At 41.4% G+C, this 15,929-nt stretch overlaps 1 protein-coding gene across 1 annotated transcript in view; it reads left to right on the top strand.

Annotated features, from left to right (window-relative positions):
• The first annotated feature begins 1,711 nt into the window (after positions 1-1,711).
• Kah (Kahuli) overlaps positions 1,712-15,929 on the top strand; it is a 30,445-nt gene continuing 16,227 nt past the window's right edge. The window contains exon 1 of the mRNA XM_019062552.2: positions 1,712-1,871. Within this exon, the coding sequence (XP_018918097.2) occupies positions 1,820-1,871 (52 nt within the window). The 5' untranslated portion in view covers positions 1,712-1,819. The remainder of the gene's footprint in view (positions 1,872-15,929) is intronic.

Raw genomic sequence — 15,929 nt, 5'->3', positions numbered from 1 at the left:
TATTGTACTGAAGCACCAATCAATTCGCTTCATACGCTGACTTGACTTTACTAGAGCGCGAACCAGAATTGGAAAACAGCACTAGCTGTAAAATTAGCGCTGTGGTAAGACAAATTCACCTTCGGGTCAAACTAATTCGCCCTCAACACTAACTGCCACATTGTCCGTTACATTTATTTAGTTTCGAAAAAGTGGCGTCGGTACAACAGCCTCAATCGCGTCAGCTCGTGAAAATCAATTAAAATGTGAAATTTCGGGCTCGTTTGACAATGTAAATACTCCCGGTATGATTTATAGTGTCCTCTCTTTCTTGAAAACGTTCGAAAGCAACATAAATAAACCTGTTAAGGTTAGAAATCGTCTGTTCGATTCAAAACGTAAACAAGCATGATATTCGTTGGAGTCGTCAATCTTCTGTATTAAATTGCGATTAAAGCGTTCCGCGTTCAGTTTATATTTTACGAAAATCTGTGAACTTACTGCTTACTTCTATAGTTCGTGTTCTCCCGTAATTTCAAAAGAATATCTCAAGTGTTCGGACGAGATATGTTTATTCAGTGTGAACATTCGCTACCGTTTCATGTGTGAGTGTGTGTCTCTCTAAAGGATAATTCTGTCTACTTGCACATACCTATGGGATATTCCTTTCCTCTGTCGTTCATTTGGAACCGGTCAGTTGATTTTTACCTCTCATCTTTTAAGAAATCTTCTTTTCCTGAAAGTATTGTCCAGTTATCATTCGCTAAGCCGTTTTCACCTCTCTCAGTTTTGAGGTTAGGTTGACCCAACCCTACCGAATGCGAATTAGAGTAGCGGAATTAGTTTCCAGCACTAATAGTGGTTAGTGTACAGAAACCAAAAATCATGTGTGTCCAAATCACACAATTTGAGTTAGTGTATAGAAACCATTTTTAGTCATCTGACGCTAACTCATTTTTTTCAGTGCGAGATTTTTGACCTAATCAATGCGATACATCGCATGCCAGTGCGACCACGTCACTTGAGCTTGACGAATCACCTTAACAGAACTCTCTCTATAAAGGGACTCTACTACACTGATAAAAAATAGTATGCTGTTTCAACACCTAGGATATCAAATATGTATCTGGTGATGCTAAGATGCTGCCTTGATCGCCCGCTTAATTGAATTTCCATTCACAGGACGTAAAGTTAACTGCAGGGGCAGTAAAGGCAGCATCTTGGGATCACCGCAGTTGTAAAAAAAAACCTCATGGACCAATGCCGCATTGCATTGACTTAAGAGTGCAGTTTCTCGTCGCCGGATTTAAGAGTCTTGAACTCTTGTTTCAAGCGGATTTTGCATTGATTCAAGCGGATTTTGCATCGATTCAAGCGGATTTTGCATTGAAACTAGAGTTCAGACTCTTAAATCCGGCGACAAGAAACTGCACTCTTGAACCAAGAGGTTTTTTTTACCAGTGTGGACACGTTATTGACATCCTAGGTGCCAAAACAGCATATTATTCTTTTCAGTGTACGAGCAAAACCTGGCGTAACCTCCAGAGCGAGGACTGAAGAGCGACCACTTGTTCGCCCGGCAGTCCCCACGAGCCGCGCCAAGGAGAGCCCCCGAGGCGGCACGAGGGGCCGGAGGAGGGGGGGGGGTCGCGGCGTGGGGCTGCAGCGGGCACGCGCCAGGGCCCTCCTTGCCGCCGGGGTTTATTTTTAGGGCCTCGCGGCAGGCGAGTCGTGGAGGCCTGTAAATAAAACTCCTGTTGCTCTCCCCCCGGGGTGTCAGTCCCGATGTGCCGTTTGCGATGTGACGAAGTGGTGCGCGTTTCCCGCCGGAGAAGGAAATATGCCCCGAGCCTTCCTCATCAACAGAAGGAAGTACGCAGAGCCGGATCGAGGTGAGTCCGAAACCATAAATCGATACCAGAAACCAGAAACCAGACCAGAAATTGAACCAGAAGTTGATAGGCAAAGCGATAGGCCAAGATGACGAGGGGAAACTGAAGAGATCTTATCGGTGGAAGCTGGTGGTTGCCACGGACACAAAAGGTAGGCAACGGAGATGTTGCATGTGTGAGGGATTTGCGATTTGACGGCTTATTCTAATGTAAAAGTTCGCGAGAAATACGATGGTCCCACTGGTTTTCCTTGAAATCAACTCCCAAGCTCAAAAAAAGCTCTTAAAGTTGAGGGCGCAATGGCGGGGATATCCCAAGTGGTGACATCATCAGAAGGTCCCATTGATGGAGGTTTTGCATGTGTGAGGAATTTGCGATTTGACTGTTGATTCTAATGTAAAAGTTCGCGAGGAATACGATGGTGCCACTGGTTTTCTCTGAAATCAACTCCCAAGCTCAAAAAAAGCCCTGAAGTTGAAACCAAAATGGAGGGGATTTTCCACGCTATCCTGAGAGTCCACCTCTACATCAAGACAAACTCTCCTTGCAAAGATAGGGAGCAAATACATTAGCAGGGTTGCCGTGTTTTCAGTTTTGAAGTCCCTAAATGAAGTGGCAGCCCTGTCGATGTATTTGCTCCCTATCTTTGCATAGAGAGTTTGTTTTGATGTAGAGGTGGACTCTCAGGGTAGGGCGGGATATCCCCTCCATTTTGGCCTCAACTTAAGAGCTTCTTTTGAGCTTGGGAGATGATTTCAGAGAAAACCAGTGGGACCATCGTGTTTCTCGCGAACTTTTACATAAGAAACAACAGTCAAATCGCAAATCCCTCACACATGCAACATCTCCATTGAGATGTTGCATATGTGGATAATCTGCGATTCAAATATTGATTCTTTTGTAAAAAAGTTCGCGAGAAATACGATGGTCCCACTGGTTTTCTCTGAAATCATCTCCCAAGCTCAAAAGAAGCTCTTAAGTTGAGGCCAAAATGGAGGGGATATCCCGCCCTACCCTGAGAGTCCACCTCTACATCAAGACAAACTCTCCATGAAAAGATAGGGAGCAACTACATTGACAGGGCTGCCACTTTATTTGGGGACTCCAAAACTGAAAACACGGCAACCCTGCTAATGTATTTGCTCCCTATCTTTGCAAGGAGAGTTTGTCTTGATGTAGAGGTGGACTCTCAGGATAGCGTGGGAAATTCCCTCCATTTTGGTTTCAACTTCAGAGCTTTTTTTGAGCTTGGGAGTTGATTTCAGAGAAAACCAGTGGCACCATCGTGTTTCTCGCGAACTTTTATATAAGATCAACAGTCAAATCGCAAATTCCTCACAAATGCAACATCTCCTGCCTAACGCCAATCTGTGAGAGGCCCTATAGTTAGTCCAACGATTCTCCCTTCGTCTACAACTACCTGTTTCGACCTCATTGTTAAAATTGATCGAAAAAGCAATAGACGAAGAAGACATAGGGAGTATGGAGCGATCCCATTGGTTGAAATGGGAGGGTCTCATAGACTAAGGGGGTCAATGATAGACTAAATTTAGGGTATTTTGTGGATTGTCGCTACTTAGTCTATTACCTATCTCCAAAATTAATCCGTTTAACTGTTGATAGATTAAGCAAGCGGATGCTTACGGCCATCAATGAACTAGAATGCCTGTTAGCACAGGTGTTATTCCGAAATGCGTCTCGGGCTTTTTAGCTCGTTTTATCCGTAGCGTTGGTAGATTTACCAGCATTTTCATTCTTTTTTTGTAGTTTATAGATTTCCAATAAAAAAAAAATAAATAAATACAAAAAAATCAAACAATCGGCTTACTTCGTGGAAGAGATTGTAGAACCAAAAAACTCAAAGTTACACGGAGAAAAAAAAATCCTGATTCAACAATTCAATTGCTAAAAACAGTGAGTGCAATGTTTCATCGCAGATTTTACAACAAAAAAATGCTACTTTAACCACCACCGTGGTTAAATTAGTTTACAATGTGGTTAAAGTAGCATTTTTTTGTTGTAAAATCTGGGTTGAAACATTGCACTCACTGTTTTTAGCAATTGAATTGTTGAAGCAGCAATTTTTTTTTGCCGTGTGATTTACTAGTACCCTCGCGCTTGCCTGGAGGTGTTCGTAAAACGCTTGAAAATTTCCAATTTAATCGGAAGAATGACAATTTGAATTTCGCTGTTTTAAAACGTGGGTTTAGGAATGGCCATTTCGATGATTAATCCGTCATGTTCGAGACTTAAAATCATCAGATTATACTACAGTTCATGTCTTCTAACACCAAAACTGAAAATCCTAATTTTCTGATAGCCTGGAAAAATTGGCTAAGTTGCATTAAGGTTTTCTTTTTTTTTTTTTTTTTTTTTTTTTTTTTTATCTTATTAATCGGTTACATTTACTGATTCCTTTGATGTTTGAGATAGTTTTTTTACGTTTTTGATCGTAAGCTTCCTTCTTCCATTTACATCGCAGTTCACGCGTGCAGTGACCGTGCAGAAAATATTCGAAGAGGGGATTCTGCGATTTAGAATTACTTTCTTTGGATGAGGTGGGGGAGAAAATTATACTCGTAACTGACAACTACAGTTAAAATTCCCATGCTTTTGCTAGATGTGGCCATTTTGGATTATTAACGGGCTTGAAGCGAGTTTTTGGACCATTCCATCACTCACGAGTTTTCCTCAATAAAAATGCGACATTTTGCAACGTTTCAACTTCATTTTGCTCACGCATGAATAATTGCTCTCATTATAGCATAATAATCGAAGATGTCGCGTTGGCAATAAATAAGAAGAGTTGCACTTTGGGAACGGAGTAAGGTTTTTTCGGTCCATCATGCTCTCCAGGCGGCCTACATTTACAATTTTGTTCGTATTAATCTACTTGGTTCGCGTTCCTTCGAAAGTAAAAGCTCAGGTAGGTTGGCTTGCATCAGTTACCTTATACGGCCAAACAAGCGGGAAAGCTCAGATACGTTTATAAGCGCGTTTATAAGTTCCCCGAGGAAGATGAGCCATGAGCACCCCGTTGAGATGAAAGAGCTCGCTCACCAAAAAATGCTGAAAACTGCACTATTGCTAAAAAAAAAATTATAGAAAAACAATTATCGTATCCATGCTTTGACATTGAAGGCATTAAATAAAGGTGGCACTGATTAATCCGCTCTACGTATGTAAGGCCCTTCTCTGCCATCTTGTTGTTGAGCTGGTGTGCTATTTGAACGCATTGTCAGTACCGTACATACATACCAGAATTCTTGATGCATAAATAAATTAAAAAAAAAAAACAAAAAAAACAAAAAAAAAAAAAAAAAAAAACTGCTCCTTCTCAACTGAGCGCTAGAAATCGGGGTATAGGCCCCTCTTGCAGGCTATATTCTGACATTTATATAAGAATCATTTTACCTTAAAGTCTAATTTTCTGTCTACATTATAACTCCTTTGAAGAATCCTCTGACAAAACGTTGGAGTGATGAAGATTCTGACGAATTGTGAGTAAATTGTGACGAAATAAATTCTCAAAGGAGCAATTTTTAAAGAATGACAGGAATAAGTCCCTAAAAATGCAAACATGTGCGAGAAAAAATTGAATGTTTACCGAAAAAACTCTGAGGTAGCGACGGTTCTACGTTTCTACGTTTCTTTCAAGTTTCAAGGTTCGCCACTGGCTTTATGGTGCTAAGATACTTTGGATGGGAGTGTCCGATATCCGAATGCTTAAATTCTGTCACAAAATGCGCGTGTAAGGCATGGGCCCTATTTGACGGATACTGGCTCGAGTACCTTTATAAGGAGAGTATGGACAGCTCAATTTATGTAGCTCATAGGGCTTAAAAGGGCGAAAACGTGTAAAACGAAAATCACTAGAAAAGTGCCCTTTGCCAACCTATGCATTTTAAATAGTAATCTGCAGTACGGCCGACAGCTCATTATAAACCAGCGTCTTTAAGGGTTAAGACTTTGGAACTGAGAAAACGTATGCAAAATCAAAGTTTTATACGTGCTTTTATAATTTTTGATCAGTTATGAAACGGCGGGTAGTAAGAATTATGAAAATTAGTACTACTGGATAATTCGAGCTTATGGTTTGGCAGCCCTTGTGGGCCCCAAGAGCTACACAGAGACAAGTAAGAAACCCTCCACTGGCCTCCTGGCGACAGGTGGAAGCTTTTACTTTCGGGAATTCAACAATTCCTAGTGGACAATTATAAGGGAGCAACACTCATCACCCTAATTTCGGCTGTTGACCTACCTACATGGTGGATGATGTAGCCAGTAGGTGGATGATTAACCATGTAGGTAAGTCAACGGTAGAATTCTAAAGTCCCGAAATTAAAAGCTTCCACCATTGCCAAGATACCGGTAGAGGGCCTTTTGTCTCTGCCCAAGAGCTACACCGAGACAAAAGACCCTCCACAAGTATCTTGGCTATTGTGGAAGCTTTTACTTTCGGGACTTCAGCATTCCATTGTTGACTTACCTACATGGTTGATGTTCAACAACGTGTTGGCAGTTTCGTTTTGTCGGCGAAAACGGCCGACGTTTGGGAAACTTGTTTGGCTCATGACGTCACCCGAAGCTCATCATCGACCATGTAGGTAGGTCAAAAGCCGAAATTAGGGTGATGACTGTTGCTCCCTAATAATTGTCCATAAGGAATTGTTGAAACCCCGAACGTAAAAGCTTCCTCCTTTGCTAGCAGGCCAGTGAAGGAGACAAGAGACCCTCCACTGGCCTCTTGGCGACAGGTGGAAACTTTTACTTTCGGGGACTTAACAATTCTTCATGGACAATTATAAGGGAGCAACAGTCATCACCCTAATTTTGGCTGTTGACCTAGACCTACATGGTGGATGATGAGCTTCGGGTGATGTCATGAGCCAAACAAGTTTCCTAAACTTCGGCCATTTTCGGCTTGTTTGCGAAACGAAACTACCAACACGTTGTTAAACATCAACCATGTAGGTAAGTCAACAGTAGAAAACTGAAGTCCCGAAAGTAAAAGCTTCCACCATTGCTAAGATACCAGTAGAGGGTCTTTTGTCTCTGCCCAAGAGCTACATGACCCGATCAAACCTAACCTTCAAATCTTCGAGTTGTCCATACTCTCCCTATAAAGGCACTCTAATACTGGCCAGAACTGTCTGATTCCAGAACGATACCCAGGGGACTGGGAAAGAGCCAAACATCGACGCCCGCGACGACCATGCGGTGGCCAGTAGCGGAGGGCATGGCGGGTCGTCAGGCGGCCATTCTTCCGGTAATTCAGGAGGACACTCATCAGGCTCCCCATCAGAGGGCCACGCCGCTCCAGCACCAGCAGCAGGCAGGGAGGCACCCCCGCTCCAACCCTTCCCAGTGGGACCCGCATCACCCAAAGGAGGACCCCAACAAGGATTCGAACCCGTGCCCGGCATCGGATCAGGCCCGAAACCTCCCGTGATATTTCCACCAGTCGCCGGACCCCACCGCACCTTGCCCGCACCCCCTAAGAGGCCGAAGAATAAAACCAAATGCGCTGCTCTTCTCGTTGTCGGCCTGACGGTCCTCGCGCTAGGAGGCGTAGCGCTCCAGCAAGAGCACGAGGCAGCGTCCAAGAAGTACCTGAAGGGTCTCCCGCTGCCATTGATAAATCCCGATGACCCACCGGATGAGGTCATCAACCAACCGTTCTGGTACCACGGCAGACGGATCTACGAGCATAACCGGTGCGCGCTGTTCCAAGAGAACCTTAAATCGCGCCCGAACAGCAGACGGAAGAAGATGTGCAAACACGCCTCCGACCATCTGAGGGAGAAGATGCACAAGGAACCGCCGGAGAATAGATCGACGAGGTGTCCTGATGTCGGAGGCGGGAGGTGCTTCGCTGTTGATGGGAGGCTGGGACGTTGCTACGTCGTGGTGGACAAGAAGAGTTCGAAGAAGCACTACGAGCTGATTAATAACTGTTGAGTTTATATGTGCAAGTTTAGATATGGTGTCAACTTTAAAATGAATAATTTGTCTTTTGTCATGTATCGCACGGAAAAAAAAAAACAAGCAGTGAACTCCAACACAATGTGTTGATAAGGCGCGTCATTAACTCGCACATATCAACCCCTTTAGTTTTCATTTACAGAGATTTCAAAAAAGGCAAGCAGCACAACAAGAGAATTCACGATCCAACAGTGCAAGGTCAACGACGCACCTTGACGAGACCGTGTATTGTGAATCTAGAAAGCTATTCGAACAAATTTAAGTTTTTTGATCTGCCTCAAGCAAAATCTTATCAGATTCTTGAAGAAAAGTGCTACGGAAAAATTTAAGCGAAGAAAGGAAAAATTCTGTCGAACTCCTAGAAGATAAAGTCGATTTAAAGGTATTTTGGGGCTAAAATACCCAAATCACCGGTATTATAAATCCCATTATATTATTGAAAAAAGATTTACTCGATATAAATGCAATTGTATTAAATATGTCTTGATTTTTTTATTTTAAACGTCTTTTCATGCAAAAATCAAAATATGTCGACTCCCTGACGTGAAAATTAAATTCTACGTGTGAAAATACTTATGTATCGATATGCTGAACAGAATGCCCGCCTCTCCTCGTAATTTACAAACCGTTCCTATACTCATCTCAAAATTTTTCTCAGAGCTTTGTGTTATTATCAGCTTCCATTTAAACCCCGGTTTGATGGCCGAATCGGCTGCCCAAAAAGCAAGCCATTTTTGACGGGCTCTATGAGAAATTCGTGATATTATCAGCTCTCAGGAAATCACCCCATGGGTAAAATTGCTGGTATAAATTTTCGATTATTTTTTTTTAAAATAATCGTATTCAAGAAACTAAGGCATTAAAACTATGGAGTCAATTTCGTTTTAATAATGTAACGGGATTTACTTGTCTTCAGGTCAAAACTCATACAAGGAAGCCCCTTGCAAGAGGCTAATTTTTTGTAATTTCACTCAATTTTTTCTCCTTTTTATAATTGAATTGCTTGTCACATTCTGAGGTCAATCATATTAAATTGTAATTTATACATTTCTTTTTTCCCCCCTTCATTTTATTTTTTGTTTGGAGAAGTTTTGTTGATTTCTTCGGATTTCGAATACTGTAACTTCTCTTCTATTCGGCCGATTTTTATGAATGAGACCTCTTTTAATTCGTGTTTCAACGGAGAGTAAGGAAAAAATTGCTAAAAACTCGCGAAACAATTTTTTTTGAAAATTGGGCGAATCCTAGCGTGACGGTGAAATGGTTAATGAAGCGTAAGTAATTGGGCGAGGGGCTGAGGATCCCGGTCTAGCTTGGCGACCGTCATTAGCTATTGTTCGTCGAGACGCCGACGCAGTGATCAGGAGCGTGGGGAAGAGAGGGGTAAGTGGATTCCTGTATGAGCCACGTTTAGCTAATGGTCTAATGAGTCTCGAGGCTCATCACAGATTGCACTTACACAGATTGCACTGTATTTCTTAGTTTTAATAAGAAATAAAATATAATTCCGTAAAATTAGTAAATAAATACCAAGACAATTATTCAGGATGTCAAAGACTGACTGAAAACTTTTTATTAACCTCATATGAAAAAAATATTATTATCAGCTGACACTGACATTGTTGTCAGATGAACAGCACTATCAGAGCACGGGTACCAACTTTTGAAAAGTATAACAGAGGTGTGGAGATCTGTCAAAGCAACGTTTTGAACAAAACGGAGGAGTTAAATTCTCATTCCGAGAGTGCCGACCTGCTCAGCCATCCTCGAATCAGTTCGCTTGATTCTGCTTATATATGCATATTTTGAATCAGCGCGTCGTACTCTTAGGCTTTTTTTAAGAAAACCAAGTAACGTAGACTCTTGGTATTCACTGCACATAAACTAGAGAGCCCCAGAATGAGAAACAACTTTAAATCATAATTATTGACGGATAAATAAACTTTTTACACGCTTTGGAAAATCTCAGAAGTTCGCGGTAGTCACTTTTCGGTAAGGAACTAAGGGACTCGGTTATTGTATCGAGCAGGGTTCGAAACGATCGCAAAGGCGGTATACTACGTATACGCGCCAATAATTGCTGATTCAACAATTCAATTGCTAAAAACAGTGAGTGCAATGTTTCAACGCAGATTTTACAACAAAAAATACTACTTTAACCACATTGTAAACTAATATAACCACGGGGGTGGTTAAAGTAGCATTTTTTTTGTTGTAAAATCTGCCTTGAAACATTGCACTCACTGTTTTTATAGCAATTGAATTGTTGAATCAGCAATTTTTTTTTCCGTGTCGAGATATACATATATCTCCGTATGATTTGGTGAAGTCAACCTTCTGTTTAAAGGGCACACTCCTTGAAATTTAAAATGTGACGAAATAAACATCAAAATTTGCAGTTTTAGTTAAAACTTTCATGTCCGACCTCTTTCATGTCTTAACTAACTCGATCCACTGTGTTGCGTGGCGTGCTTTGTGATGTATTGGTTAATCTTCCATTTGGACCGCGTTAAACAGAAAGGAACCAAGCCATATCAGCTATTGCTAAATTAAACAGGGAAATTTTATTTTTTATGAGGGAACGTTTATGCGGATTCCTATGGAAATTTAAGGAATTTGCTTTGAATTATGGAGAAAACTCACTGAAATTTGCACAAAAATCCACACGACCGTTTTCATGTAAAAAATTAAATTGCCCGAATAAATTTGGCAATACACTGGAAAAAAAACACATTGGATCTAGAGTCCAGACTCTTGAAAACATTGACAAGAAAAATTACTCTTGATTCAATCGGATTTTTGCTTGAATAAAAACGAAATCCGCTTAAATTAAGAGGCTTGGTTCTTGATTTAAGCTAGATTCTGATTGAATCAAGAGTACTTTTTCTTGTCAATGTTTTTAAGAGTCTGGACTTTAGATCCAATGTGTTTTTTTTTTCCAGTGTAGCTGATGTGCCTTGGTTCCTTTCTGTTTAACACGGTCCATTTAAACCTATGGAAAAGGATCTATAAACAGGGGGCTCGAAACGAACACCTTAATAATCGCTCCTTTACCACAGCTGCGAACGGGGAGATATCGAAAAATCTATCATTGAGCCACTCGCGCCACTGAGCTTGCGGTTCACTCACACTATGACGTTGCAATCCGGAACGGTGTGGTAGCGTGCGGGATGGCTTAATCACTCGGCTGAAATCTAAATCCGATCTAAACCTAAATATAAATGTTGGGGCTTCCGGTTTGGTGACACAGCATCCTCCCCTTCCGGTCGCAGGGACAGCGCCGCGCAGCCTCCGTCAGGAGCAGGTTATCACAGGGGCGAGCCATTGACGCCGGGGTTGATGCAGTGCAGGGTTGCCAAACTCAGCATGGAATCGGTGAATGGATTGCAAAAAACAACTTAAGGTGATTCGATTGACGCCATATTTTGCGTCAGAACGGCATGCGATATATCGCATCAATTGGTTCCATTTTTTCACCTATTCGTCATTTTTCTCCAATTTTGAGATCGCAATTCTGTTGTCAGGAGACTGAAGCACTCACTTACCAATTTTAACAAAGAAATTCAACGTGATAGAGGCGTGGTTTTTTCAGAGAGAAAATATCGCATTCGAGTGCAGTTTCGATATCAGTATCAAATGCGATGTTTTCTCTCTGAAAAAACCACGCCTCTCTGTTGTTTCTTGATGACAGATGATTGCAGGATTCCTTATCCTTATCCCTCTTCGTTTGGGTGCACACATTTATGACACCATGGCCAGCTGATAATCGAAATGCCTTAACTCAGGGTTAAAGAGACTCTACATTTCCTGACCTCGTTCACCGCGGTAATGACACCCTTGTATTGATTCCTTGCACCTTGCTTTCATCAGTCGGTGTGACGCATATTTGCACTGGTTGTTCTGCGTGAAACTTGGATGAAAGCAGTGTGGAAGAAACCAAAGTGTCACTTCCGCGGACGGTCTGCTGAATGTCGGCTCAAGTAAAAACGGTCTGCTAATTCGGCTCCAGTAAAAACGCTCTGGCTGTATTTCAGTTATAAATAGTTAGGTTTTTAGCACTTTTTACCACCCCCATATTACTACTCTTGCAACTTACGATTAGCCTCCTTGCACACTCACCCCTCTACTCACTGTGTGACATATTTTGTACACAGCCCTCCTTAGATTACTTTTTCATTCTGACTTGTTTCTACCTTATCTTCATCTCTATTTTTAATCTTTATTTATTTATTTTTACTTACAACTAGTAATTTCATTCCATCCCGAAAGTGCTAAGATAATTTTAGTTCATCCTAATTTTTAAGTAAAATTGTGAAAGGACCTACTTGTGTGGTCTGAACAACAGGGCCGGATTTACCTTCTTGCCGCCCATGGGCCGCCTGTATTTTGCCGCCCCTTCTCATTCGTTTTGAAACATCCATACAAACCATCAAGTGAAGGTGCCGGATGAGGAGGGGTACATAAGACGCGTTTACTCGCGTTGGGCACATTTTTTGTGAAAGACCTGTCAACACTAGCTAAAGTTCACGGAACTTTGCGCGAAAATTAAATTGTGTAGACATATCTCTGTGTGGACGATACCTTTCATTATAAGAAAAGAACGAAAAATTTATGAATAAGAATAAACATGAATGTGGTTCACTGAAAAAAATAGTAGAGCCGTAGAGACAAGATAAACTTGTTAAACCTGCCTTGTCTCAGGAACAAGACTTTTAGTCTGCCAAAAAACTCAGTTTGTTTGGGAAACAACACCCGTTTGTTAATCCAACAAGACCAGTCTTGTTTTATATGCTAGGTTTCTGAGCCACCGGACTCGATAGTCTTGTCACTGTGACAAGATTATCTACTGACCGCGAGTAATGGTCAAATTCAAAGAGAGAGTATTATTTTATATATTTCGAGAGAGTATTTTAAGAACTACGCTTAGTAATTTTTCCCCGAAAATTTTTCTGGATGTTTAATGAAAAGGTAAAAACAATACCTAAGTTTATAATTCTTTTTTAAAAATAAATCGCTCATGCGTAAGGTTTTAAAATCAAATGTATCTAATTATATAAATATTTTTTAACGTTTGATTTATTTATATATTATTAATTATTATCATGATATAAAATAAAAATAAAAATTAGAATCATAAACACGGAACAAAGGAAACATCGTTACTTGAAGAAATACATTTTTTCGGCCGAAATTGTCCATTTTTATCTGATGCAGAATGTAAATTCCTTTTCGTAAACAGTAAATGGTAAAAAAGAAAAAAATCAAACAATCTGACGCTCTACGCATTCTACAGACTTGAGATAGCAAAAAAATGAAAAAGTAATTCTGTGGGCTGTACTTATACTTGAAATTCGGATCCCCAACTAACTAGCCGGGGTAGCTCGGTCAGTACAACACTCGGTCCGTTATCAGAAGGTCCCGCGTTCAAATCCCGATCAGGTCGGTAAAATTTGAAAGGTCGGATGGGACAATTCTGGTGTAAGAGGAGTGAAGGATGTAGAGAACAAATATATTTTTATATAAATCGTGCAATTCATATAAATTTGTGACATTTTTTTTAGCAATTTTAATATCTTCCGAAAACTGTGACAAGACAAGTCTTGTTCCCAGAACTAGACAATTTTGTTACCGTGACTAGACTTCTGACTTATGCAGCAAGGAAGTCTTGTTCCCTGAACAAGACTGTATGGGTCCCATGAACTAGAATACCTTGTGGATCAAATATAACAAGACGGTCTTGTCTGGGAGACTAGAATCCTTGTTTCTCGGACAAGGCACTTTTTTCAGTGTTTAATGATTTTAATTTCCGCCACCGCGCCAACCGCACTGTGTTTGGCGCAATGCATGAAGTATCCCTACAGTCTTGTAGGCGCTATGCGTTTCACTTTGACCGCTGCTGACCGAGTGACCGCACTGTTTTTGACGCAATGCGTGAAGTATTCATGCAGTCTTGAAGGCACTAAGAGTTTCACGCCAACCGCTGCTGACCGCACTACGTTTGACGCAATGCGTGAAGTATTCATGGAGTCTTGTAGGCGCTAATGTGTTTCATGCTGACCGGTGCGCCGATACGGCTTCTCCTTTCCATCTCAAGTTCTCGTCATCATTGCTCTCCATTGCGCTCCAGGCCAAATTGCGTGTTTGGTTTCTCTCTCAACTAGACTAATGAAAGGCGCTGTCTCTTGTATCACCGAAAGGCGAACAAATTAGAAATTACTATACTTTAACTCTCAGTAAATGAAAGATTTTTTTGCCTTTTCTCATTTGTAATTTTTTTTTCTGAATAAGATTTTTTTCTTGATACCTACACTTGAAAAAATTACAACATTTCGTCACCTTCCAGGCAAAGTATCACAAGCTCCATGCGACGTTTAAAAATTTCCGCCGCCATTTTATTTCTTTATTGAGAAATTGTTGGTTGAATCTGTTTGGAAATTTCACTAAATTTTATCGGCAGCACAAAGAAAATTCAGTGAAATTTTCGGACAGCTTCGTTGAACAATTTCTCTGTAAAAAAATAAAATGGCGGCGGAAATTTTTAAACGTCGCATGGCGCTTGTGATACTTTGCCTGGAAGGTGACGATTTGCCGCCCCCTACATTTGCCGCCATGGGCCGCGGCCCATGTTGCCACCCCTTAAATCCGGCCCTGCTGAACAAACCATTGTTTCTTGCCTTATCTGTAAGTTACTGAATAAAAAAAAAAAAAAAAAAAAAAAAAAAAAAAAAAAAAAAAAAAAAAAAAAAAAAAAAAAAAAAACCGCGGTGGATAACGTCAAAACCCCGAATTTTCAACAGACCCGTCTATGACACAGCCATCGTCACGCGGAGATTATATTCGCAAGAAGAGCCAGAATCTGTGTTTCACATCCGAAAAAGACGAAAAGCCACGGGAGGTGACACTTGAATTCGACGCAATTAGCGAAAATGGATGGTTTCGCGAAAGAACACAAAGCAGTGGCGTGGCGTGAATTGCGATGTATCGATTGTTATGCCATTTAAACCTATGGAAAAGGATCGATAAACAGGGTGTTCGCAGCGAACACCTTGATAATCGATTCTTGACCATAGACTTAAATGGCATAACAATCGATTTATCGCAAAGCACGCCACGCCACTGACACAAAGCTTAGGGCGAGCCTCCTCCGGTCGGCCACAGGTATGACGCGTCCCGAGATTTTCCGCACAATGTCTTGAGCCGCTGCCAAAAAGCAGTGGAATTCATTTGTTGATTGAGTCAAACAGGTTGAATGGGAGCAACGTTGACGCACTGTGGGTCCGAGTTGTAATCCGCCGTGCGAAGGAAGAACACCGCGAACATTCGCGAGTTGCCGAATAACCTCCGATAAAATGTTTATTTTTGAGAAGGTGCCGCTCCCATCATATTGCTCCCATTTCATGTCCGTCAAAAGTTCCGGAATTCGGAGCTTCTTTTCTCCAATGGAGATGTTAAATGTGTGAGGAATTTGTGATTTGACTATGCTTCTTATGTAAAAGTTCGCGAGGAAGTCGATGGTGACTCTGGTTTTCTCTGCGATCAACTCCCAAGCTCAAAAAAAGTTCTCAAGTTGAGGCCAAAATGGATGGGATATCCCACGCCATTCTGAGAGTCCACCTCTACACGAGGACTCTACACCTCTCTCACCGAACGAAAAAGCATGAAAGACAAACATAAATGTGGTTAAAAATTTTAACTTCCACCGCCACGCCAACCGCACTGTGTTGGCGCAATGCGTGAAGTATTCATGCAGTCTTGTAGGCGCTATGTGTTTCACGCCGACCGCTGCTGACCACACTGTTTGGCGCAATGCGTGAAGTATTCATGTCGTCTTGCAGGCGCTATGCGTTTCCAGCCGATTGCTGCTGACCGCAGTGTGTTTGACGCAATGCGTGAAGTTTTCATGCAGTCTTCTAGGCGCTATGCGTTTCATGCTGACCACCGCGCCGCTATCCGTTCCAGGTCAAATTGCGTGTTTGGTTTCTCTTTTAACTTGGCTAATTGAAGGTGTTGTCTCTTGTATCACCGAGAGACGATAAAATTAGAAATTACTATACTTTTACTCTGATGAAATGA

Source organism: Bemisia tabaci, chromosome 10 (genome assembly GCF_918797505.1).
Source record: "Bemisia tabaci chromosome 10, PGI_BMITA_v3".
Classification (NCBI taxonomy): Eukaryota; Metazoa; Arthropoda; class Insecta; order Hemiptera; family Aleyrodidae; genus Bemisia; species Bemisia tabaci.
This window is presented reverse-complemented; position numbering and strand designations above follow the sequence as displayed.